Source organism: Lissotriton helveticus, chromosome 5_1, assembly GCF_964261635.1.
Source record: "Lissotriton helveticus chromosome 5_1, aLisHel1.1, whole genome shotgun sequence".
In the NCBI taxonomy this organism is placed as follows: domain Eukaryota; kingdom Metazoa; phylum Chordata; class Amphibia; order Caudata; family Salamandridae; genus Lissotriton; species Lissotriton helveticus.
Genome location: NC_136065.1, coordinates 1,979,162,899 through 1,979,186,699, shown reverse-complemented (window position 1 = coordinate 1,979,186,699; position 23,801 = coordinate 1,979,162,899). Strand labels below are relative to the sequence as shown.

Below are 23,801 nucleotides of genomic sequence, written 5' to 3'. Positions count from 1 at the left end.
TGCTTCGTCCAAACAGCTCTTAGGCCATAACCTTTTACCAGAGCGCTAAGAAGCTTTTTAGAGGGTTCTCCCAAAGCTCACTCCTCTACGGGAAACGCATCTACAGTTTCTTTGATGCAGACAATTGCAGGAGATTAGCCCTTATCACTGAGAATTACTGCAAAAATGTATCTACAATGGATGCCCTGGTGGGGGAGAATTTCATGTGCAACATCTTTATATCATGTTCTTCTCATTTTGCCATCAAATAGGTAGGTTAAACTTGCTGTTTTCTTCTACTTTTGATAGCTTTTTGATTGAATTTCACTATAGATAAGTTACTCAAATCAAATCAAATCAAAACAGCTTTATTCGCTGACAACAAGGCAAACACCATAAACGCATACTAATACACATAAATCTTAAAGGGTACATTCTAACTAAATTTCATAGGGTCATTAATGGTGGTACAACATGTGCAAATCTAAAATTCAAAGAAGCAGCGTAAAATAGTAGGTCCATTTTTCAAAATCCTTAAAATGCAATCTACCACTAGTTCCTACAATAAAGTTCAATCAGTGCAAAGAATGCGATTTAGGGGATATCTTACTCATCATCTTTTTCATATAGCAGAGCGTCCAAAGGTGCATAGTCTTTTCTTCTTCTAATTAATTTTTGTATAAAGCATGTTACAGCACTTATTATTTTCATGGTCAAATTAAACGCATTCTTATAATTAAAAAGCATGTTTTTTAAAAATAGTGGTTTCAATACAGTTTTTCGGATATCCATATAAAAAGGGCAGAATAAAATAAGATGTAGGGTGGATTGAGAGGTTTTGCCGTCACATGGACAAGGGGGCAAGATTCTGTGCCATTTCTCAGTTTGTGGGAAAGCAACTAAATAATGTAAAGAGCTCATCCTTAGTCTGGTCAGATAAAATATGTGCTGGACATTTTGGACCAGGGTAAGATATAACTGGGTGCCCCTCATATAAGGACGTTCACAATAAGCTGCCACTGACTGTTTTTGCTTGATCATCCTATCCCTATCATGTTCAGTAGCAGCAAGATATCTCAATTTCAGATCTCTTTTACTATACTCTTGTATGCTTATGGAGTCGTCTGTACATATTTCGCACTTTGTCAAAAGATTAAAAATGTGACACAACCATGGTATGTTCACACCATGGTCTAGTGCTAGACAATCTATAACTAAATCCTTAGAGAATTTAGTTTCTTCTTTGGTCCATAAGCCATGCCAGAGTGTAAGGGCAGCTATATTGAGAGTATCGCTTAAGTATGGGACTGACAATTCTTTGTGTACAATTATGTTTGCGGCTGCACTAGGGACTGCCAGCAGTCTTTTTAGGAACTTATTTTTATTAGTTTGGAGGATTGTCGTATTTACTCTCCCCATATGGCAGCTCCATAATTAACTGCTGGAACACACTTGCTCCTATATAAATTTAATATTTCACGTAAAGGCTTATTCCCAAGTTGGGCCGCAAACCTCATAATTCCCTCAGTTGTTTTTAGGAATTTCATTTTACATAGTTCAATGTGCGGATTCCATGTGCCGCTATTACAAAATAATAAACCTAAGTATGAAAAAGTCAGAGCTCTGCTTATAAAAACCCCACCCACGTGATGCAGTCTACCCTTTTGTCTTTTGCCTCCACATGACATTACAAATGTTTTTTTCAGGTTCAACTGTAAATTTATGTTGGTCATGTATTGGGAAAAGTTTTCTATTAGGCATTGTAGGCCATTAGCAGTTCTGGACATCAAGACAGCATCATCTGCATATAATAACAAGGGGGTGGGGCGTGTTCCGACTTTTGGGGCATATACGGCTAATTCTTGTAAAAATGGATCCACGTTATTTATGTATATGGAAAATAAGAGGGGGCCAATACACATCCCTGTCTAATACCCCGCTTTACTGCGAAGTCAGGCGTGCATTCCCCTAAATTTCCATACCGTACCCTTGAGCTTAAAAAATTATAAATTTGGGATAAGAAGACAATTATTTTTATGGGAGCGCCAAGCCCTCTTAAGGTTTGCCATAATTTTTAATGATTTACTAAGTCGAAGGCACTAGTCAAATCTACAAAACATAGATGAAGAGTACCTTCCTTGGCTAGCGTATACTTCCCAATTATTAGGTCTAGATTAAGACATTGCTCCACCGTCCCAATACCCTTTCTGAAGCCATACTGTGCCTCTGATAAGATGTCATTTTCGTTGGCCCAGTCTTCAAGCCTTTCTAGCATGATTCGTCCCATAAGTCACTCACTTGTAATCCAGTTTTCCATTATGCCCTTTTTGTTGCCTCTACAAACGGAACCGCTCGACTGGCACTGCTGTACATGGACTACGGAAGCCTTTGTGTTTCTCAACATTGCCGAATCAGATTTTGGTTATACAATGCCATTACACTCTATTCACATGTCTTTTTCATTTAAAGACACGCAGCTAGAGTGATGTTTTCAGGCACATCTGCTACTTTGGTTAAAATTGCTTTCATTTTGAAAAACATGTTTATTTAAAAATTGGGTTTTGGAATTGTTGATGTGGGCCGAAATTAATTTGGACTTAACTTCTATGTTTGAGAACTAGATTCCGAGTAGGTGATTATTCCTTTCGGGGTGCACTGAAGCATGTTGTCTGTGGATAATGGAATAAGGGGAAAAGGATAAAACCGAGAAGCACTCACATGGATGGAGTATTAAGAATATGCCATGCTGGACTCCAAATCTTTGGTTTATAAGGGATTTGGAGCGCTCACACAACTGTCTAAGTTCTCCCATGAGACTCCACCCCCAACCATCCCTAAAATGTTGTGTTCAGGAACATTTTACTTTTTTTCTCTCCTAGTCTTGTGATCATGAGCTCTATCCTGGAGCACATGTGTGCCGATGTTCTACAGCAGACTAACACACTGATCAAGTTCCCAGCCACAGGGATAGAAGCCATCCCGTACCGGAATCTGCTACCGCCCAAACAGCCTATCAAAGAAGTTCTGAGTAGCACCTTCTCCAAGGTGCTGGACAAGGGCTGGGTGGACAGCTCCTCCATCCATGGCCTGGACACTCTGCTACACATGGGAGGCGTCTATTGGTTCTGCAACAACCTAGTGAAGGTAGGTACATTACCGCTCTCTGTTTATTTACGAGCTCATATTGTTCCAAGACTGATGCTTGACGTGAGGTTTACAAAGGATATCCATAGTCAAAAGCATTTTCACATAGCTAAATACCTTGAGAAAACCAACATAAACATAGCCCCAAGATCAGATATGATCCGATCTCTGTTTGTAAGATTTAGCAAGATCACTACACTTACGTTTTGAGAAGTCCATTCATCGTGTTAATGTTCCTGGCAGCTGATGTGAGCTAGATAGCATACCTATATACAAACAGTGCTGTTGTCTGAACTTTTCACTTGGAGCACAATCAGTGTAATATCTGTTATGAAGTATTTTTGAGTTCTTGATTGTATTGTTTAATAGTGGAACAGATGCTAATTAGTAAAAAAATATGTTTAGATGTTGGTTAAGTACAATGATCTCTTGAATCTAATACACTGGATTATCCTTTGGAGGTCTGTAAAAATGTAGAACTAAGAAGACAAATGTTTTTTTACTTCGATGTAGCACTTGGTTCTGAATCGGGCCATACAAAATACCACTTTGTAAATTATATCAAGACTATGGGCCATATGTATGAAGCCCACTTCCCGTTCGCAAACGGGACGATTCTCAGAATCGGCCCATTTGCATACGGGAAAAAGCCTTTTGGGATGTATCATCCCAAAAGGCCCTCGCAAAATAGGGAATCGCAACATTTGTGATTCCCTATTTTGAGAATGCATTTAAGGAATCGCAAATTGTGGTTCCTTAAATGTGATGTAGAAAGCACCCAAGTTGTGCGATTTCTCCTTAAGAAATCGCAAATTACCACCAACTTCAAGTTGGTGGTAATTTGCGATTTCTTTGAAAAATTCACTTTTTGGCATTTTTCAAAGTGCCATGTGGTGCGTACATGCCCTTAGAGCATGTATATGCACCACATGTACACACATGCTCATTTCAGGGGTGTAACAGGGTATCCTTATGACACCCTTGCACCCTTGAAATTGCATTCTCAATTTGCGATTCTCTAATTGGTAATCACAAATTGAGAATGTCTTCCCATTCATTCCTATAGGCCTCCTAACCCATAGGAATGAATGGGAAGGTATTCCTTATTTGCGAATCTCAATTTGCGATTCGCAAATGAGGAATATGTAGGATTCGCAACATTTTAACAAATCCTACATACATTGCATTTTGGGATTCTCTAATTGCGATTCTCTAAAAATCGCAATTTGAGAATCGCAAAAGTCTTTTTTGATATACCCCCTAGTGAGGTAAATTTGGCCAATGGAGGGCAGTTAGTTGAATTGTAGGGTAAACTGTTAATTGCAAATCTGAGTTATCTACTTGGTAGTCCCGTTTGACAAGATTTAGATTAGAAAAGGGGGTCTAGGTAGAAGGAGATGCACATTGAAGACAAAGGAACGGTACGGGGGTAAGACATGACAAGCATGAGTAGATATTCATATGTTGAAATATTACCATTTTGAAACATGAAGGATAACAATGAGCACTATCAGATAAAGAAAGGTGCATGAAATAGAGATGTATAGCAACATAAAACTACTGTTGTGGCTATCTTGTTTAATTAGTTAAGAATGTAATAGGTACTGTTTTAATAAAATTAAGCAGAGTAGGATAAAAAAGGTTTTCTTAAAGGATGTTCTATTTTCTTAGTGTGTTTTCTCCCTTTTCTCTCTCTTCTTCCTTAAGTACACTCTTCTTCCTTGCGCTTTCTCCTCCTGGACCGCCCTTTTTCATCTCCCTTCCTATCTTGCGCTCTGTGTCTCCTCATGCTTTACTGTTTCTCCTCCTTTGTATGCCTTCCATCTCGCTCCCATCTTTTTTCTCTTGCTCTGTCTGCAGTGGATACGATTGATTTTCCCCTTCATTTCTGCCATCTTTGTGATGTGATCACAATGTTTTTGCTTATGTTTTTAGATGATTTCACAAATGATTAAAGCATAAGAAATTCAGGAATTAAGTACATTTCCCAGACACATTTAAAAAACCAAGAGTAGCCAGCTTGAAACATTGTTGAGGCGGCTCATTCAAGGTGTAGAGTTATTTTTGGAGAATGACTGTAAGGGAGGGGTCTTATGGAGAGAATACCCTTCCGTTTTTCCCCTAAGTGGTAAGCCAAATTACCATGGTTGGACCAGCAGAGGATGTGTAACTTATGCTTGTCCACCGAGCATAACAAATCAACCTACTGGGCATGCAATGCGTTTCAGTTTAAAAAGACCATCTGGCACCAACTGAAATGCTGCTGGCACATCATTAAATGCAGAGGCAAGAGTCACACTGGATGCCAAATCTGTTAGGGCCAGATTACCTTTTTGGAACCAGAGAGAAGGAATGGACCCAGAGCAGAGCTCATATGCCTTTTGAGGCAGAGCCCACAGAAGAGGAGTTCCCGGCATGCTAGATCACAGGCCCTGGCCCCCTGTGCCTAGCTCCCGATTACCCTGAAGCTTTCTGATGTGCCTGATGTCAGACAGAAGATCTTTATCCATCCCTTATTTATAAAGATCCTGACAGAAGCCTGCTCCCAGGAACAACAAAACACTGCACACTTTCCAAAAAAAGAGGTGGCTCATTTTTGAGGTGAGACCTCCAAAGTCCACACCCCTTGCCCTCCGTCTAAATATGTTAGGGACAGGGACAATAGCACTGCTTCCCAGCCCCTTTCACCAAGGCCTCCTGCATCACAACCACCTCCTCAGCTCTGCACACACTCTCTACCTCTCTCATCATACTTAAAGGTCAACTGACCACACACTAAGGCAGCACGATTGACCCCAGAAAATCATGCTGGGAGAGCTATTGGGTAGACACACTGAGCCCTAAACTTCAAATATCCAGTGAAAGCTAGAGTTGTCACCCTTTATGTCGAAAAGAAATGCAAAGCGGCATTGCGCAATCCTGATGTACATCAGGAGCTAGGTCCCAACCGACTCTTCTGTGGTTCATACCGCTTGGTAAAGAGCCTCAGCCCAGATGACAAGAGGTGATCCTCCCCCAGATAAGGGGAATCCGAAGGTTGATGTGACTATGCGGAATACTCTCCAGGTATGACTAACATCACTGGAGGAAGGAGATGGAGGAGCTAGTCAAATATGGTAAAATTATTTCTAGTAGGCCCTTCGATGGTGGACATCTGTTTGGCTGCAGTTGGATTCAATGCTCGAGAAACAGTTAAAACAGAATAATGAAATAGATAAAAGCAACAATAAATATCATTTAAAAACCCATGTATAGAAATTCTTCAAACAATTGTAGTCCCGATAAAACTGTTCAATGCTTATCTTTATATGACTTTTAGTACTTTACTTCTAATTATCCATACTGAGTGCGGGAATTTGGAGACCCCCACAACCACAATTGAGGTGATGTCCCTGTTTCATATTCTATATGCCTCGTCGATAGACAAATAGATCTGCACATAGGGACAATCCATTTGGACCTTGGATTTTTTGGACCTTGGATTTGCATAAAGGGAGCAAATAAACACGTGCACATTACTGTTACGAGTAGTTGTACAGCATGAGCAGCAGTCAGATTCCTGATTCACCTTCCTTCAATTCATAGTAAAGGCTGCTACAGGAAAACACCTGTATCTGAATTGTAAATATAGAGCATGCACCAAAGTCTAGTGTATACAATTCCGAAACTCCTCACTCTTGCAAACAGACTTATGGAGGAGAAACACACTTGTCAAGCTCCTACCGAGCAAGTGTGGTCTGTAAAGCTGCTAGCTGTCTCTTCCACCAACTTTTTTTCACTGCAACGGCACCCCCTCTCTGAATGGTCTGAGGATCACTCCAGAGCTTTCCTAGACTCAAATCAAGGCAGCTCTTTTAAGTGCCCTTAGAAGACCAACTGTCCCCACCTCATTGGCCAAGATGACTTCTCTCAAGCCCTTCTTAAGGGGGCTCAAATCTTCAGTGCTTCAAACTCTCATCCAGTACAACACATTTTTTAGACTAGTTTTTAGACTGTCGCTATTTCATAAATTCCTAAATCTAAACGGGGGGGGGTCAATGGTGTACCCTTCCATAGACCCAAGAATTGTCTGAGGAAGTTATGTTCTGCTGTGGTTAAGGGGCTATTGTTACAGCGGCTATAGAGTGTGCCACCCCCCTTGCTTGCACCTTCTAGATTTCTAATGCTGGGCAGACAGCAGGCCAATCTTTTTTTTGGCAAATTTGTTTATGGCACCTGCCGTTTCTTCACAATTACTGTATGTTTTAATATCTGCAGGTTTCAAGATCCTGTCTCATCTAGCCTGATGCTCTGGCAGTCAACCTCCCGTATCCTTTTCAATACCCCAGAACCTACCTTGAGGACCCCTTTCGCCATACTCTTCTTGTAGTAAGCCATATATTTTTAGAGGTGTTAATTTCAAGGTCAAAATCTTAGCAAAATTGTTATCAATCAAATTTTGAATGCCCTTCCTAGTTTTAGACAACAACAACGTGTTTTCTGCTAAGAGGAGTGCTGGCATTTTTACCCCTGCCAGGGAAGGGGAATCATTCACACAATCAAGTAGGTTGGCAATGCAGTTAATAATATATATATAGGAGGAAATTGGTTGAGGAAAGAACATTACCTTGCCGTTCACCTTGATTAACAGGAAAGGCATCAGTTAACTCCCCTTTTACCCCACACCTTACTTTTGCAAAGTTCCCCTCATGGAGCAATCAAAACAAATGAAGAAGGTCAGGCAGGGTTCCCTTTACCTGGAGGACTTCCCAAAGCTTCCCTCTGGAGATCAAATCTAAATTGGCGCGGAGGTCAATAATCACCAAATAGAGGTCAGGCATACAAAGCTGTCACAACGCCGGACCTGCATACCTCAACCACAGCTCTCCTTCTAAACTCCCGCCAGACATCTCCGTTTCGCCCAACTGGCCCTGGCCATCCTCCCATGGATCCACAAGACTCCGGCTTGAGGAAGATCCTTCTCCTACCTTGCTGCGAATACCTGTAACTCCCTGCCTCTGCACCTCAGACAATCACCATCGCTGCCGCAATTCAGGAATGCCCTTTAGACCTGCCCATCGACTGAATTTTAGATCCTCCCTTACCCCCTCTCCTCCCACACACACACACACACACTCCGCGTTTTGAGACCCTCACAGGTAAGTAGTCGCACTTTATAAGAATTCTGATTGATTGACCCTTGGTCAATTCCACCACCTTCCTTTTTGACCAAAAGAAACTAGTTACCATATGAACTACCTGGAACTCGTGGCAATCAGTCTACAGTTTTCTAATTCAATCAGTTTAACAGACTCATTAAAAGCAAAACAGTCCTCATAAAGGTGGACAGTGTGACTTACATGCAGAAACTCTGGAGTGGACCTGCTCACTATCCCCAGCCATCTGCACTGGCCCAGGACATCTGGTATTGCCGATTCGCTTTCAAGTTCAGCCATTAGCAGAGGACCTGCCATAGGTGGACAACGACTTTGGGAATCTGCCAAGCTGTAAGCACCAACCAGTCTACAAGTGGGAGATAAATGTCCAAGTCCTCCAACAGTATAGTAATCCGTGAAACACCCACCATAGATTTCTTTGCCACTGTGTAAAACACAAAATACCAAAACATGGCCTCTAGAGACTCGCAGTCATTGGGCTGTGCACTATAGATACACCGATCAATGATATTTATTATACGTTTCTTCCACATCCCTGATCCCAATGTAATGAGGAGAATGAAAAAAGTTCCAATATCCTCTTCCTAGTGGCACCTATTTGGACCAGACAATCATAGTACCTCACCCTTCTGGAGATGTATGTATATCTCACAAAAAACTACTGCTGAGCCCTGATCTTCTGACTTGACATCAGGATCAGCTCAGACACCCAAACCTTAGATAAGTAACTCAAGCTATTTGATGTCTGTGGTTTTAGGTTTTAGTTATCTGAAACTTTTGGTGGACTGTATATAGATGCTATGTGAGGCACATAAACTTATCGCACATGCCTATTATGCTGCAAAGCTGATCAGCACATAGACACCCTCAAGTGCAGCACATCATTTAGCAGCCTAAATGCAGGATAAGGTGGCATACATCTCGCTTTAATATTCCTATTATGAGGGCCTTCATGGTGGGCTTTTAAAAAGTTACCCCTCCAAGAATGCCTTCAGTCCCTGAATGGAACCTTAATGTAGATCTCTCCAGACTCCTGGCATGCACTTTTTGCCATTGAGGTAGCTTTTGTATTTGCCATTGCATCTCAACGAATTAGTGAGCTACAGGCCTTAACTATAGAAAACAATGAAAAACAACATTCCCAGGCAGTGTGGAACATAGGCAATGTAAGACAAGGAGTTCACGAAAAGGTTATATTAAAAAAGCTTTAGATTTTAATGATTACGACAATTATTAAAAACATAATCGATAATTTTCAATGGTACATTTGAGAATCATTATATGTTGAACAATAAAAGAAAGCGAATGATGGTAGCTTCGCGCGTTTCGACACAGGCGTGTCTTCGTCAGGAAATACCATCAGGTTAAAAAGTTTATTAAAATACAAGTGGATACGGTCAGCCTTGTTTAATAGAGATGTTGGCAATGGATATAATCAGCTGGAAAGTAGATTTCTAGTTTCAAACAGTGTGTTGCAGACGACGCATAAAGGGTGGACATGCAGCTGGAGCCAGCGTTTAAAAAGATTCTGCGCACGTGGTGTTGTCTACGGCTTGCTCTGGTGTTTGAAAAAGTACAGGTGATGGGGCGGGTGAACACTATAAGAGAGGGTGCTGTGGCGTTGTCCTTGGACACCACCATGGCCTTTGATACTATTGAGTGGTCGTATCTCTTCACCTTACTAGAGAGATTTGAGTTTGGACCTGCATTTATTGGTTGGGTGAGTCTCTTGTATGTGGATCCCCTTGCAACAGTTGTAGTTAATAATGCAAAATCAGCCAGCTTCCATCTCCATAGAGGGACCTGACAGGGCTGCCCTTTGTCCCCGTTATTGTTCTCTTTGACGCTAGAGCCACTTGCCCACTGGATCCGCATTGATCCTATAATACGGGGATTACGTTGGACAGAGGAGTGGGAGGACCGTATCTCACTCTACGCGGACGGCATTCTACTGTACCTAGCTTCTCCAGGGAGATCCTTGTGCAGGGTATTAAACATATTTACTAATATTAGCACCTACTCAGGTTACACAATTAAATGGTCGAAAACTCCCCTATTTGTCCTTAGTGGAAACCCACCCACCCATACCCAAAGATTGTAAGATAAAGATAGCCATGGATGGGTTTAAATATCTTGGTCTGTTCATCACCAAAGATCCCAAATTATACTATGCGTCCAACTTGTTACTGCCTCTACAACGACTGAGAACACTGGAAGACTCTTTCACTGTCGGTACTAGGTAGAACATCACTTTTTAAATGATGTCGCTTCCTCGATTTCTGTGTGCCTCCATAATTCACCTGAATTGGTCCCGGTGTCATACTTTGGATGGGTAGAAAGTGCACAGAGAACTTTGCTATGGGGTAACAGTCCACCGAGAATTGCATTCCGAAAACTGGTCAGAAGCTGTTATGACAGGGGTATAGGCTTACCAAATATTAAAAAATATTATTGGGCGGCGCAATTAATGGCCATCAACCACTGTGTATACCGGCATCAGCATGACCCGGGGTACACTATGGATAAATATTCTTGCCCGGGAGTAACCACACACGGCTGCTATACTCTAAACCGGCGAAACCCCACCTGACCAGCACCACAAAGCATTTAGTCCAGGTTTGGCATACAGTACACAGAATTATGAGATGGACAAATACCATTACACAGGCAACCCCACTGTGGGATACAGAAAACTAGGCTCCCTCTGGAGAACAAAGAGTTTTGATAAGTGGAATGTCATCGGGATATCACGGGTGGGGATCTCTGGAAAAAAGTGGACGTGGTGCTTTTGGAGACTTTGCAGAACGAGCACGAATTGGCTGAATAGTGCCTCCATTGTGTATGCTTTATTGCTTTGAGATGATTCCCAGTCGTCACCTATTCATGATAAGCATGATTGTGGAGGATGTGGTATGGGTTTTTAATCTTTTTTCATTCTTATCAACCTGTTCAACAGATGCCTGTGTGCTGCTGCTCTCCACGCCACTTATCCTTTTCATTAAACCCACTTGTCTTTTCTCATCTTGCAGGAGCTTCTGAAGGAGACACGGAAAGAGTACACGCTACGGGCAGTGGAGCTACTGTACGCTGTCTTCTGTCTTGACATGCACCAGCTCACGCTAAGCCTTCTAGGACACATACTGCCCAGTCTGCTTACTGATTCTTCCAGTTGGCATCTACTGATGGATCCTCCGGGAAAGGCTCTTGCAAAGTAAGGAAAGCAGCATTTCTCATTTCAAGGCATGCTGGCTGGCTCCTCAGGGAGGAATTAGGCATCCTTTGCTTTATACAAACTGTAGGTACTGTTGAGGCTACATCTAGGTAATCATTTGATGTCTGTTACCTTCAGGGAGTTCTATGAAATGCAGAAGCGTTGACTTCTGAGTAGCCTGCAGATAGTTATCAATGAATGTGGTTAAAAACCTTCAGGCAGTCGGTAGATGTGACAAGACGGTTAGGCTGTTTGGTGAAAACCAGAAATGGTTGTGGGTTCTGGAATGAGGTTTTTTGACCTTTAGAAGGGTTACCATGAGCGGGCACATTCGAGATAGTAGGTGATATAGTTGAATTCAGCCACAGTCTTTACCCTTTGCATTGTGAAGATTCAATGTTTACAATAGGGGGCCCATCCTTTTAGAAGGGACACAAGCCGGCCAAGCACAGTACCTCCATCTTGAGGAAGGCATGGGAAGTCTCATGGACACCAGTATCAAATACCACTCATTTATCCAATGTGTAGAGTGCTATATTAAACTCAGAAATATGATTCATAATTGCAGAAAAGATTTTCTTTAAATCGATTTTCCAATGTAGTGTGCCGACAACATTTTCAGTTAGGGTCTGAGCTATTAAAGGTTCTCTCTGTCCAGGTTATCTTCTTGAGCAGGGGGTGACAACGTGTTATGGCAGTCTTGTCTGGAGAGAGTGATGTATTTAGTATTTCACTGGTATATTTTTAACCAGATGTCTGAAGTGACAGATTCTGAGTATAAGAAGGTGTTAAGCAGGGCTTCGTTTCTTTATAGAGTAGTCATCAAAGAATGTTGTTCTTTGTTCATTTTTGTAAAAACATTTCTGAATGTCAATGTTTTCTTAGAAGAATTTTAAAACATTGGAGAAGGTATCTTTGGAATGTGGTAAAGAATGGTGTGGGCAACATGGCATTATCAATGTTGATGCAGTTTGCTCCCTACAAAAACCATTTGTGATTCCACAGTGGAACCTAAACTTGTTCTTGACGTTTCTCGGATGAAAGCCCCTCAAACCAGTGCACAGCTGGTTGTTGCATCTTATGACCATTAAGACTGTCTTTTTCATTGCGATCAATACAGCTTGCTGCGAGAGTGAACCACGCTAAACCATGTTTTTTTCTCGACAAACTAGTGCTGAAGACTCCAGCTGACTTTTTACGAAAAGTCATGGCTCCTTTCCACGTTGAGCAATCCATCGCTTTCTCACCATTCTTTGCTTCTTCCCACCCCTCAATAGAGGAGGAGAAACTCCATCGGTAGGACCCCCAAAAGGCTTTGAGCTTCTACAACACTTTTACAAAAGAACATCCAGTGCATGGGTGCTTGCAAACATTTTCCCATGGGCCAACATATTTTGTTCTGTGATGTGACCGAGGGCGCACTAATACTAGCAGTGGCGGTATACCGGGAGGGAGGGTAGTGCTAAGGATGGTGTAAGGGAACTCAAGTATATACATCTGGTGCTGAATTCCACAATGAGAAACCAGAAAACGTGGGATTAATCCCGGCTTCCGCAATTTACTAAATTGTGTGATCATAGGAAATTGTTTTATTTCACTTTCCCTTCTTTTTCCTCGTTATCCTATATAAGAGGACCTCGAAATACATAACATCTTGATTTGTGCAGTAATAACCCTTTTCTTTGTTTGATTTAATAAAGTATAATGTTGTTCATGTATAGTAATAACTCAGACCACCCAAAGAGTGCACATAACAATTTACTACTTGCCTCTCTTATTTCACTATTGACATTGTCAGGTTGTAGGGGCCAGGGGAATTTGTTTTTAAATTCATGTTTGAAAACTATTACTAAAAAAAATAATCTCAATGCACTGATATAATCTGATATATTAAAAGAGAAACGATTCTGCATGTTAATGAAATACACTTTTTGAATTTTAAAGAGGCTTAAGCATATTTTTTGCATTTTTACTGAAAGATGTCTTGAAGGTGTTTCTAAAGTTTAGCGACTCCCTAGTTAGAACTTTTTTTTAACATTAATTAACCTTTAAATAAATACTTGCCTATTTATTTAACTTTTTAAAAAAAAGATTTAGTGTTGAGTCGAGTAAACATCAGATCAGTGCTGCAGTTGGCCAGGGGGGCGCATGTAAACGTCAGTAGGGCTGCATGCGGCCCCCGGGCCGCACTTTTAGTATCAATGAGCTAGGGGATGATGCGCTTTTTGTGGGGTTCTCTGGGGGGAAGAAAGAGAAGGCAGTGCAAAAGAGGACTCTCTTGAGGTGGATAGTCCTCAGCATTAAGATCTACTATACAAGAACCAAAAAAGGAGCCTCTGGAAGGACTGAGAGCCCATTCGTGTTCCCCATTAATTTGATTGTATCCCTGAACAAAGAGATGAGAGGAAAATCCTCACATTTATTATATTAGATTGATTCTTCCATTACATGACTATTCCCTTCATTCTACAATTCTTGTAAGAGTGCCTTATTTTTGTGATGAGACGATGTGCATCTATTCATATCTGGACAGATTGCTGTGTCAAAAAACCCATAAGAAGGTGATCACTGCAATTCACAGTGTTTGCAATTCAGGACCAGCACAATGTAGAAGTTTCATGAATGAGGCTGTGTTTTATTTTTTTCCTCTGCAGACTTCTCCATTCCTAGAGGTTTAGAGGCTCAGATCGGCCTCACCTCTAGCTAAACTGACTGGACCCAACTTGTCTTCTATGATAAAAGGGAAAATGTATAGCAAATCAGTATTATCAAGATAGCAGCCCAATTTCCAAGCAGTAAAACAGTCCTATCAGATAAAGAACATTATGTGCAGATACTGCATCAGTTGTAAAGGGTCATAGTGTGATATGTTCCCAAAGGCTTGTCTTCTTGCTTCCAACTCAGTTGGCAGTTTTCCTTCTCTTAAACATCTGATCACTTGCCACATCGGTTGCACATGTCCAATTCAGGTTTGCAGTTTTTAGGTCACAGCCTACCAGACAGCACAAAGACATCTTGGGGAGTTTCAGGAAGGTGACCTAGGAATGCATTTTGCCCGTTGCTTGCCATTAACTTTGTGGTTTGTAACTCCTGTTTTCTGACTTTACATTTGCTGACTTTATTTGCTTTAGGTTGCACAGCTCGAGTTCGTAACTCCCCATGCCAAAGCCGTGTTTACGATATTCTACCACTAGTTCTTTTTGTGTAATAAACAGGCCTGTAAATCTTGTTCTTAACTCGTCACATTTGCTGGGCATTCAGATACAAAGGTCAAATGTCAAGCTGTATCTTCGAGGGAGCCTGGTGTTTATTTTGCTTTTGGCTGACTTCAAAGTGAGAGCATTTATAGAAAAGAGGAATGCAGCATACTTTCTCCATGGAGCCTGCTTGTGCCCCTTTTTTAAAAAAAAAATCATTTTTGATATGGTCATCTCAAAAGGTATCTCGTTCTTCAGCTTCAGAAAACTTTTGCCTTTCATTCATGGAGCATAAAGTTCACTATTGGCATTGTCAGGGTGGATCGAAGCATGAGCGTATCTAAAATCATATTTGAAACTATTACTTACAAAATAAAAACTTTTTAGTCTGCTATACTAGTTACTTGCTTTCTTTCACATCGATTAACTTGTAAATAAATGCTTGCCCGTTTTCAACAGGTGCTGTATGCAGAGTTCAGGAGGGTGCTTGTGGACTGCACAAAATTAATCAGATGCTCTAGTACTACTATTATAAAACATGTCTGCATGTGAATGAAATACATTTTTGGAATTTTTGCGGAGACCTTTTCATATTCAACAAGGTTTTTGCAAAATTCCTCTTTGGAGAGTCCATTTAATTTGTGAAACTACCTTTTTAGGTACTAAGTACAAAACCTCCTTTCAGTCTCAGGGCCAGCCTAACATATGGTGATCCTGGGAAATTTACACTGTTTATGGCTCATTCATTGTCAAGCATAGGATAAAATATTTTCATTATTCACTGTGCCCATTTTCAGCAGTGGACTCTTTATACAACAATGGAGGACCATTTTGTCTTGAGAAGAAACTAATCTGGTTTCACTGGATAGGTTGCATTCTATATTCAATTGGTCCATCTCACTGAGTGTGGTGCAGCACTTTCATGTTCATGGTCCAAAAGGTAATTCAGAGAGTCATTAGAGAGGGGGCCAGATTGCATATCTTATCTAGGACATGAATGTTTGAATTAAATGGCTATATTTGATGTCCAGCAAATAAAAATGTTTGTGTCCCACGTTTTTATTACTTTGAGTCAGTGCACATGGTATATGGTGATGCAGTTTTTATTTTCTGTTCTAGATTATCTGTCTGGTGTGCTCTAAGCTCCTACTCTTCACACAATAAGGGTCAGTCATCACCCCGTCAGAAAAAGCGACATCGAGAAGACATTGAGGTATGAGCCTGACAGGCAGCTCAATCAATCAGTTACTTGTAGAGCGCAGCTAATCACCTGTAACGGTCTCAAGGCCCATGGGGGAGGGTGATGGGGCCAGCTCTGTAGCCAGGTCCGACCCGAAAGGCATTTCACCCATTTGGTTCTGCAGGACATTTTGATGTGTGCCATTCCACAGACCCACCATCTTTGGAGGAATTGCTTTAGTATCTGTTCTGAAAGTGATGATTGCTGTGTTAGAAGTATCCATCAGAAGAGCAACCTTAAACGTCTCCCCAAGTTGGTCTCGCCCTTCCACCTTAACCAAATTGTAGAGCTCTTTTTTTTCTGCAGCCCAGCTTGGTTGCAGAAAGAGCTTTACACAAACTAGACGTCAAGACCGCTCTTAAGTATTTCATTTCGTAAGTCTGACCAGAACACAAAGGCCATCCCATCTCTTAGGCTGGCATACTAAGATGGATACTAAAGTACATCCAAATCTGCTACCACAAGGCCAATACTCCTATCTGCTCCACCCAGGGCACACTCCACGTGTAGGAAAGTGGCAACCATTGCTTTGTTAGAAAATATACTGTTAGCGGACATCTGTAGAGTGGCCACCTGGTTCACCCCACACAAGTTAATCAAGCAGTATTCTGTGAACATCCAGGCACACCCACTGGCCAAACAGTCCTAAGAACATTGTGCCACACATCTTCATCAGATACATGTTAGCCCCTACTTTATGGGAAAACTATTTTATAGTTTATCCAGAGCATGTCTACAACCACAAATGCTACAAATGGAAAATGTTACCTAGTCTATAAGCATTTGTTCGCACCGACCCTCCTCCCAGTAAGCCCATGTTGATTACAGATCTCTCCTATTAGCAGCTAGTTAACATGGGACAGTGTGCATAATGCACCGTGCTAGGCTCAGCTGATACACCATAATGTGGAGCCAGTGCCCATGCACATTTTCCACTAAGGGAGTAGATGCAGCACATCCCTTGACTCAAAAGATGAGAAACACAGTTTGCTAATGTCTATCCCAACACTAGATGGTATAAGTATGCAGAGCACATTAATGTACAGCTCCACATGCTGCAATCCGATGCTTACAGGGTGAGTAACTTTGTCCTTAAGTGTGCTGAGTAGCCTACCTATGTTAGAACAAAATCCGAAGTGTTGCTTTTCACAGTAGCACTACTCTCCAGTAATCACGACTCTTAAATAACTTGCATTAGACGAAAGAGCTTGTACCATTTCTCATTACAAAAACAATCTAAGTAACCAGGTATAACCCACAATCTGGTAGCCATGATATACTATGTTACTATTAATTGAATAGTATACTTTCAAATTGGGTTCTGCTATTGACAGTACTGTCAGACAGCAAGCTGATATTGGCACAGTGGCATAAGCATTACTATCTAACAAATATACTGCTAAATACGTGCCGCTTTATTTTGATTAGTGTACTAGAAATATTGAATTTAAAAAATGTGTAGCACTTCTATTGGCTCACTAATGTCTTAGCAGATACTGAGGTGCTCTAAGCTCAAAAGACCAATACGAAATATTGCACAGCTATTGACTGAATATTAGGATATGAAACATTTCACTGGATTGCCAAAATATTTGATCAGATACTGCTCAGTTGTTGAATACTACGCAGCGGAATTATTCATTGTTATTGGTCTAATACTGTGCACCCAAATATGACCGTTTTACCAGCAGAAGAGTGTACTGCCAAATACTGCATCCTGATATGTTGTTCGCTGCTAAATACTGCTCTGCTGTTGAGTACTATACTCCCCAACACTTCACTAATAGTAGGTAATTTCACTTCTGCTAAATTCTGCACCCCTTTTGGTACAGGATGCTTACACTGAGTTGCAGAGCCTACATGGCAGCACAGAACACTTATCGTGAGTGGCAGAGTCGACACAAACGTCATCAACCTTAACGCGAAGAGCCAGCACATTATCCAGCTTCAACATACTGAGTAATATCCCTGATCTGCAGCGGTAGCACATTGCCTCGTAACACTTGACTTGAACTGGAAACCCCAGTTTCCATTTAAACTATTTATTCTGATCAGCAAGGCGAGCACAGTAGTACATAACACATAGCCTAAGCTGCAGATCCTGTGGACACTGCGCTTATCCAGAGGTGCAGAAACACAATGACTGTATGCAGCACTACTCCAAGCTGCAAATCCTGCACAAGCATACACCGCACTAAACCTTTGCTTTAGTGCCTGCACTATAGAGCTCATTATTAACTACAAATCCAACAACCACACACAACACTTCCCCGTCACTTTGAAATCAGAATGGCTGTGAACTGCACTGGGCCCTAGAACCTGCTGTCTGACCTCTGTGATCTCTGGTTAATTCTTATACTGTTTCATTGGTTTCTGTAGGATTATATAAGCCTCTTCCCTCTGGATGATGCCCAGCCCTCCAAACTGATGCGACTTCTGAGCTCCAATGAAGAAGACCCCAACACCCTCTCCAGCCCTAGTAAGTGCGAGGACTGGGGGATGGCAGTCTAAGGACGAGTATGATTTGACATCTGATGGGGAGAGAGTAGTGGGAAAGGGTTGATCTCTGAGAGAAAAAATGATGACCAGTGTTGATCTCTGGTGTGGTGGGAGTTGGGAGGTTTTAATTGTGTCAGAAGGAGGAGTGGTCCCTGGGTGGGAGAAGGGTTGTTTCTCAGAGGTGGAAAAGAGGTAGAGAAGTAATGATCCCTGTTGGCAGTGTTGATTTTTCACTGTGGGAGAAATTAATTGGAATAAGTTGACTAGTGTGTGAGTGCCGTAAGGAGGTCAGTGACCGTAAATGGTTGCACTCGGGATCTCAGAGATAGGGAGAGCTCTGAAGGGCGCTCATGTTCTGGAGGTTCTCCTACAGCAAGAGCTCTCAGTGAATGGTCTGGTCAGTGTGTTTGAGAGAGTGCAAGAGGATGGTTTGATGTCTGAAGGGATTAATCCTTGGGAGAATGGCATGGGATCACACAGATTAAGAGAGTACTGGGGAATCTCAAACGCAGGGGTATCTTTACAATGTTTAAGCTTTTTCTCGATGCCCTAGAAGAGTGTGACAAGCAAGATTCGAGTTCTTATATATTCATTAAAGTGCTGCCACAAGCTGTCCTTACCGCACAGGCATGCCCACTCTGCAGGCAGACTACATGTGTAGTCTGCCTGGGAATTATTTGTTAAATAAAGCAGCCAAAGGAGGATTGTGTTCAGGATCTTCCTTACAGTATGGAAGAAACAACTTTCTAACTGACCACCTGCTGGGCATGATGAGATAGTGCAGACTTCCAAGATTCTTAAAGGACCCAGGTTGAATTTCTAGTATGTGTATGTTTTCTATTGGGGCATTATTCCCATATTTGTTTTATTTGCCCTGTGTACACTGTTTTCTAGAGTGGTGTTTACAGCCAAATGTAGTGTTATGCCCTTTATTGTGGCTAATTAGTTTTAGAAAAAAGAAAAGATTGTAAATGTTGTCTTTTTAGCATGCTTTATGTTTATTTGCTTTAATTTGAAATCAGGAAAAAGTGTAAATAATTTGTGTTTCAGGATGTCACACAAGCATGTAGATAGTCTGCTGTGTATGAATCTCTTAGACTAATGTATTCTTTGAAATCTGTGTGCAGTGCAGCACATCCTTTGTCACAGTACAACATTTCTTTTGGATTTTGTGGAGAAGAAGGTCCTTCAGTGTTCTGTTTTTTTAGCCCTATCATATTTCTTCTTTCTCTCCAGCAGATCGGTCAATGACCAGCTCAGTCTCTGCCTCTCAGCTCCATAAAGTCAACATGAGGGACCCGCTCAACCGAGTTTTAGGTAATTCAGAGTTAAGAACACAGTAATTGCCTTAGCAGGTGCCAGAGTGTACTCTCCTCAGTCTCCCTGCAGAAACTAATATGTGTTCTCTTTCCTCTACAGCTAACCTTTTCCTGCTAATCTCTTCAATCCTGGGTGCCAAGACAGCCGGGGCACACACACAATTTGTCCAGTGGTTCATGGAGGAATGCGTGATTTGTTTGGAACAAGGGAGCCGTGGCAGCATCCTGCAGTTCATGCCATTCACCATGGTAAGAAGCCGCTTCCCAGATTGACATGAGCCTCAATAATCCCACCGTCTTCTGAGGCACTAAATGCAGTTGGAGATGGCCTTTGGCACCTATCAAGGCACAATAAACCTTGAAGTCCTCACCTACATGGCATGGCACCCATCAGATATCACACCTCAGTCCTTGTCTGTAGAAGGGCAGTGTACTTTAGAAGGGCAGTGTACTTATCCTTAGTGCATTGGACAGGTTATGGTTGAATCTTAAGGTTTTTATTTGCAAGTAAAGACTCCTACTTCATCAGATTTGTCTTCTAGGCGCCTAATCTAGAGAAAATGTGTTTGGTCTCTCAAATCAAGAGAACTTACTTACATTCATGGAGAATCTTGGAAGATTCAGTAGAGCACTTCTATTTCTTCATAGTTTTGGACCAGGCTCTTATGAGCTATTAGTATGGATAGGAAAAGTCTTTCCTTTTGGAAACTTTTAACCGCTTATTGTCAGACAATGTATGAACAGTCTTCTTGCCAACTACATTCCAAGTAGAAACATTTTGATTAGTTCTGTCACCATATGTTCGAGGCATGTGGGCTGCTGAATTCATATCTGTGCATAGATCGCCGCCTAGTGTTGGGTCCGGATGATTGCACCTTGTTGTCCTGGAAGAGTCTTCGGAGTATCACGAAATAGGTGACTCCACCCCTGGACTACAGTGCGCATGGGCATCCTCTCCATCCTCAAATTGTTTTTTTCCACCATTGGGTTCGGATGCTATTCTTCAACTCCAACTTCGGAACCGAAACTTATCAACTTTCTAAGGCCAAAAGGCCTTCTACCTCGACGGTATTGTTCTCGTTTGGTACCCCTCCACTCGAACTTACTTTCCATCGCGTCTCGATCCGGTCGTCGACGCGGGCCGATGGGCCTTTTCGACATCACGTGGGCCTGCTGCCGATGGAAAGGACCCCCTTTAAAAAGTGCCCACAATGTCACTCCAAATTCCCACATACTGATAAACATACAGTATGCAACAAGTGCCTATCACCCGAGCACAACGAGGAAAACTGTGCAGCTTGTGCTCAGTTCCGGTCGAAAAATACTATCCGGAACCGAAGAGCCGCTAGACAAGAAATGCAGCGGCAGGCACTGGAACCGGAGAACATCTTCGAAGACGAACATGACCTCCCAGAAGCGGCCGACTAGAAATTGTCACCGTGGAGGACCGGTCGGACTCCAATGACCAGATCACACCGGGGCAAACTGTGAGTACCAAGCCCCCAACCCTGCTTCCACCCCAAGACAAGACTCCGGTCGAAGCATCGCCTAAAGGCCTTAGCCGAGATCGATAGACTCCTTCAGAGGCCCACCTTCCGGCTCGGCCCCGAAGACCAAACCCAAGCCTTCCAATACCCCAGGAATGAGCAAAACTATTCCTAAAAAGGCCGTACAACCTAAATCGGTTGTCAAACCGAAGAAGCTCGTCGAAACAAAAACGGTCAACGAGGCTAACAAAACAGTCGACCCGACACAGGCCGTCGAGCCTAAAAAGGGTGTCGATCCGAAACCGGATCGCACTAAAAAGACTAGGTCGTCGAGCACAGAAAACATGGGGAACCGAAAAAAGTAATCGACCCGAAAAAAGTAATCGACCCGAAAAAACTGGTAGATCCGAAAAAAACGGTTGATCCGAAAAAGGGCGTCGAACCAAAGAAGGTCGCCGAACCAAAAAAGGCAGTGCAACCAACAAAGGATGTCGACCTACAAAAGGTCACCGACCCGAAATCAGCGGCCGAGCCGAAAAAAGCTCCACAGCCGAAGGCCCTCGAGCCAAAGACTCACCCCAAAGAAGTGACTAAGCCAAAAGCATCGGTGCCAAAACCGCGGACAGTTGAGGAAGAACTTTTCCATCCTGATCCATTAAGCGCAGAAACAGTCTAAACTGTATATCGACCCTGAAATTGGACACGTAACAGTTTACAAGAGGAAGAAAAGTCCGTTGGACACTAACACTTCTTCACCTGTTCCTACTAAGAAAAAAGACTTTGGCATGTCTCCTTCAAGTCCTTTCACTCCTCCTCCCTTTTTTCCTAACATGCCTTTTGCGCCTTACTCTCCTACACCTTAAGGTTGTGATGACACAGAAAACATAGGGGAAGATCCTCAGGATGATTTTGTCGAACCTGTGGATCAGGACGTAGAGGATGACACATGGGAGGACCATAATGATCCTTATGATAACTACGAGCCACAACCCATCCCTGACACCTCTTCATATCCTACAAAGCTGTCGCCTACTGACGACACCATTGTCTTTAACCAATTAGTGGATTGGGCAGCAAAATTTCATGGCGTAGACATGCACACCGATCCAACAGAAGAGAACTTCCTTTTTGACATTTTTCCTACATCAGGAAAAAGTGTACGTACACTTCCTATGTTGAAAAGGGTACTAAAACACGCGCCCAACATATTTAAAGACCCAGCCAGATCGCGTGTCCTCAACCCTAGGATTGAGAAAAAATACAAATCTGCCCCTGCAGACCCTACTTATATTAGGTCACAGTTGCCATTGGACTCACTAGTCTTATCAAACGCTCGAAAACGAGCTAATTCACAAACCAAAGGAGATGCTCCCCCTCCTGACAAAGAGCCGAAAATATTAGAAGCCTCAGGCAAAAGAGTAGCCTCCCAGGCAGCAAACTCCTGGAGGATAGCAAACACACAAGCTTTATTAGCACGCTATGTTAGAGCATGTTACGACCAACTGGACAGTTTACTTCAACACCTACCAGAACCATTCAAAGCTAAAGTTAATGACCTAAGGCAAATTTATCACAAACGCTTCCATTAAATGTGCACTTGACGCAGCTGACACAGCAGCTAGGTCCATCAACACAAGCGTCTTAATACGCCGGCATGTGTGGCTGCGCATTTCCGGCTTAAAAAATGAAGTGCAATTAACCATCCTAAAGCAACCAGTTAACCAAGATTTCTTGTTTGGCCTTGCAGTAGATACAATTTTAGAAAAAATTAAAAAAGACACTGTTTTGCAGCGTGAATCTTTCAGGATTCACTATGCTGTGCATTATTCCGCGGTCTAGTGGTTGGGTCCGGAATTGTAGTCTTTTGTTCGTTTTTTTTTTTTTTTCGTAGTTCAGGTGGCCGTCGACGTCCCACCTTTTGGTGTCCTTCCTGTGACGTCGGCATGCTTCCTGCGGAAGCTCCCACCCTTGGGCGCCATCTGCAGATTATTTTTTCCGCCGTTGGGTCTGGATCGTTCCCGAGAGGGCTCCAGAGATTAGGAGAGAAGAGAAGCAAAACTCGAGATTTTTGGAGAAAAACAATTAAGAAGACGAAGGAAGACTACACCATCGAAAGGACGACGAAGAAAGAAAGAAATTTCAACTAAATTCGACGTCCAGAGGAGAATGCGTCAGGGGGCCCCCTGAATGCAAGACATGGACAACACACCATTCAAATTCTGCCGCAACTGCCACCACAAGTACGCGCAGAAGGACCAACGCCCAGTCTGCAACCTCTGCCTGCCGGTCGACCACGAAAGCAAGGACTGCCACGCCTGCTCCGCATTCACGCCGAAGACCCTTCAAGTGAGAGAGAGGCAAAGAATAGCAAACTACACCATGTAAGGCAAGGGCCAACCACCGTCCCTTCGAGACCTGGGGCTATCAACCGATGAGGAGGATTACACCGCCGAAGAAGACATTGGCTACACGGTCGTAGAGACCGATAATAAGAAGACTACAGAAAAGGTAGGAGACTCGACGCCCCAGAAAGGCCCGAAAGACTCTCGACAGTCTACCCAAGACTCTC

At 42.5% G+C, this 23,801-nt stretch overlaps 1 protein-coding gene across 2 annotated transcripts in view; it reads left to right on the top strand.

Annotated features, from left to right (window-relative positions):
• The window catches only part of MED24 (mediator complex subunit 24), a 355,035-nt gene that overhangs the window by 309,046 nt on the left and 22,188 nt on the right, over nucleotides 1-23,801 (top strand). The window contains exons 20-25 of one of the 2 annotated variants that reach the window (XM_078645678.1): nucleotides 2,859-3,123; nucleotides 11,309-11,490; nucleotides 15,807-15,900; nucleotides 18,307-18,406; nucleotides 19,666-19,743; nucleotides 19,846-19,994. In XM_078645678.1, the coding sequence (XP_078501804.1) occupies nucleotides 2,859-3,123; nucleotides 11,309-11,490; nucleotides 15,807-15,900; nucleotides 18,307-18,406; nucleotides 19,666-19,743; nucleotides 19,846-19,994 (868 nt within the window). Of the gene's footprint in view, nucleotides 1-2,858; nucleotides 3,124-11,308; nucleotides 11,491-15,806; nucleotides 15,901-18,306; nucleotides 18,407-19,662; nucleotides 19,744-19,845; nucleotides 19,995-23,801 lie in introns of both variants that reach the window. The other variant, XM_078645677.1, reaches the window with a different exon arrangement.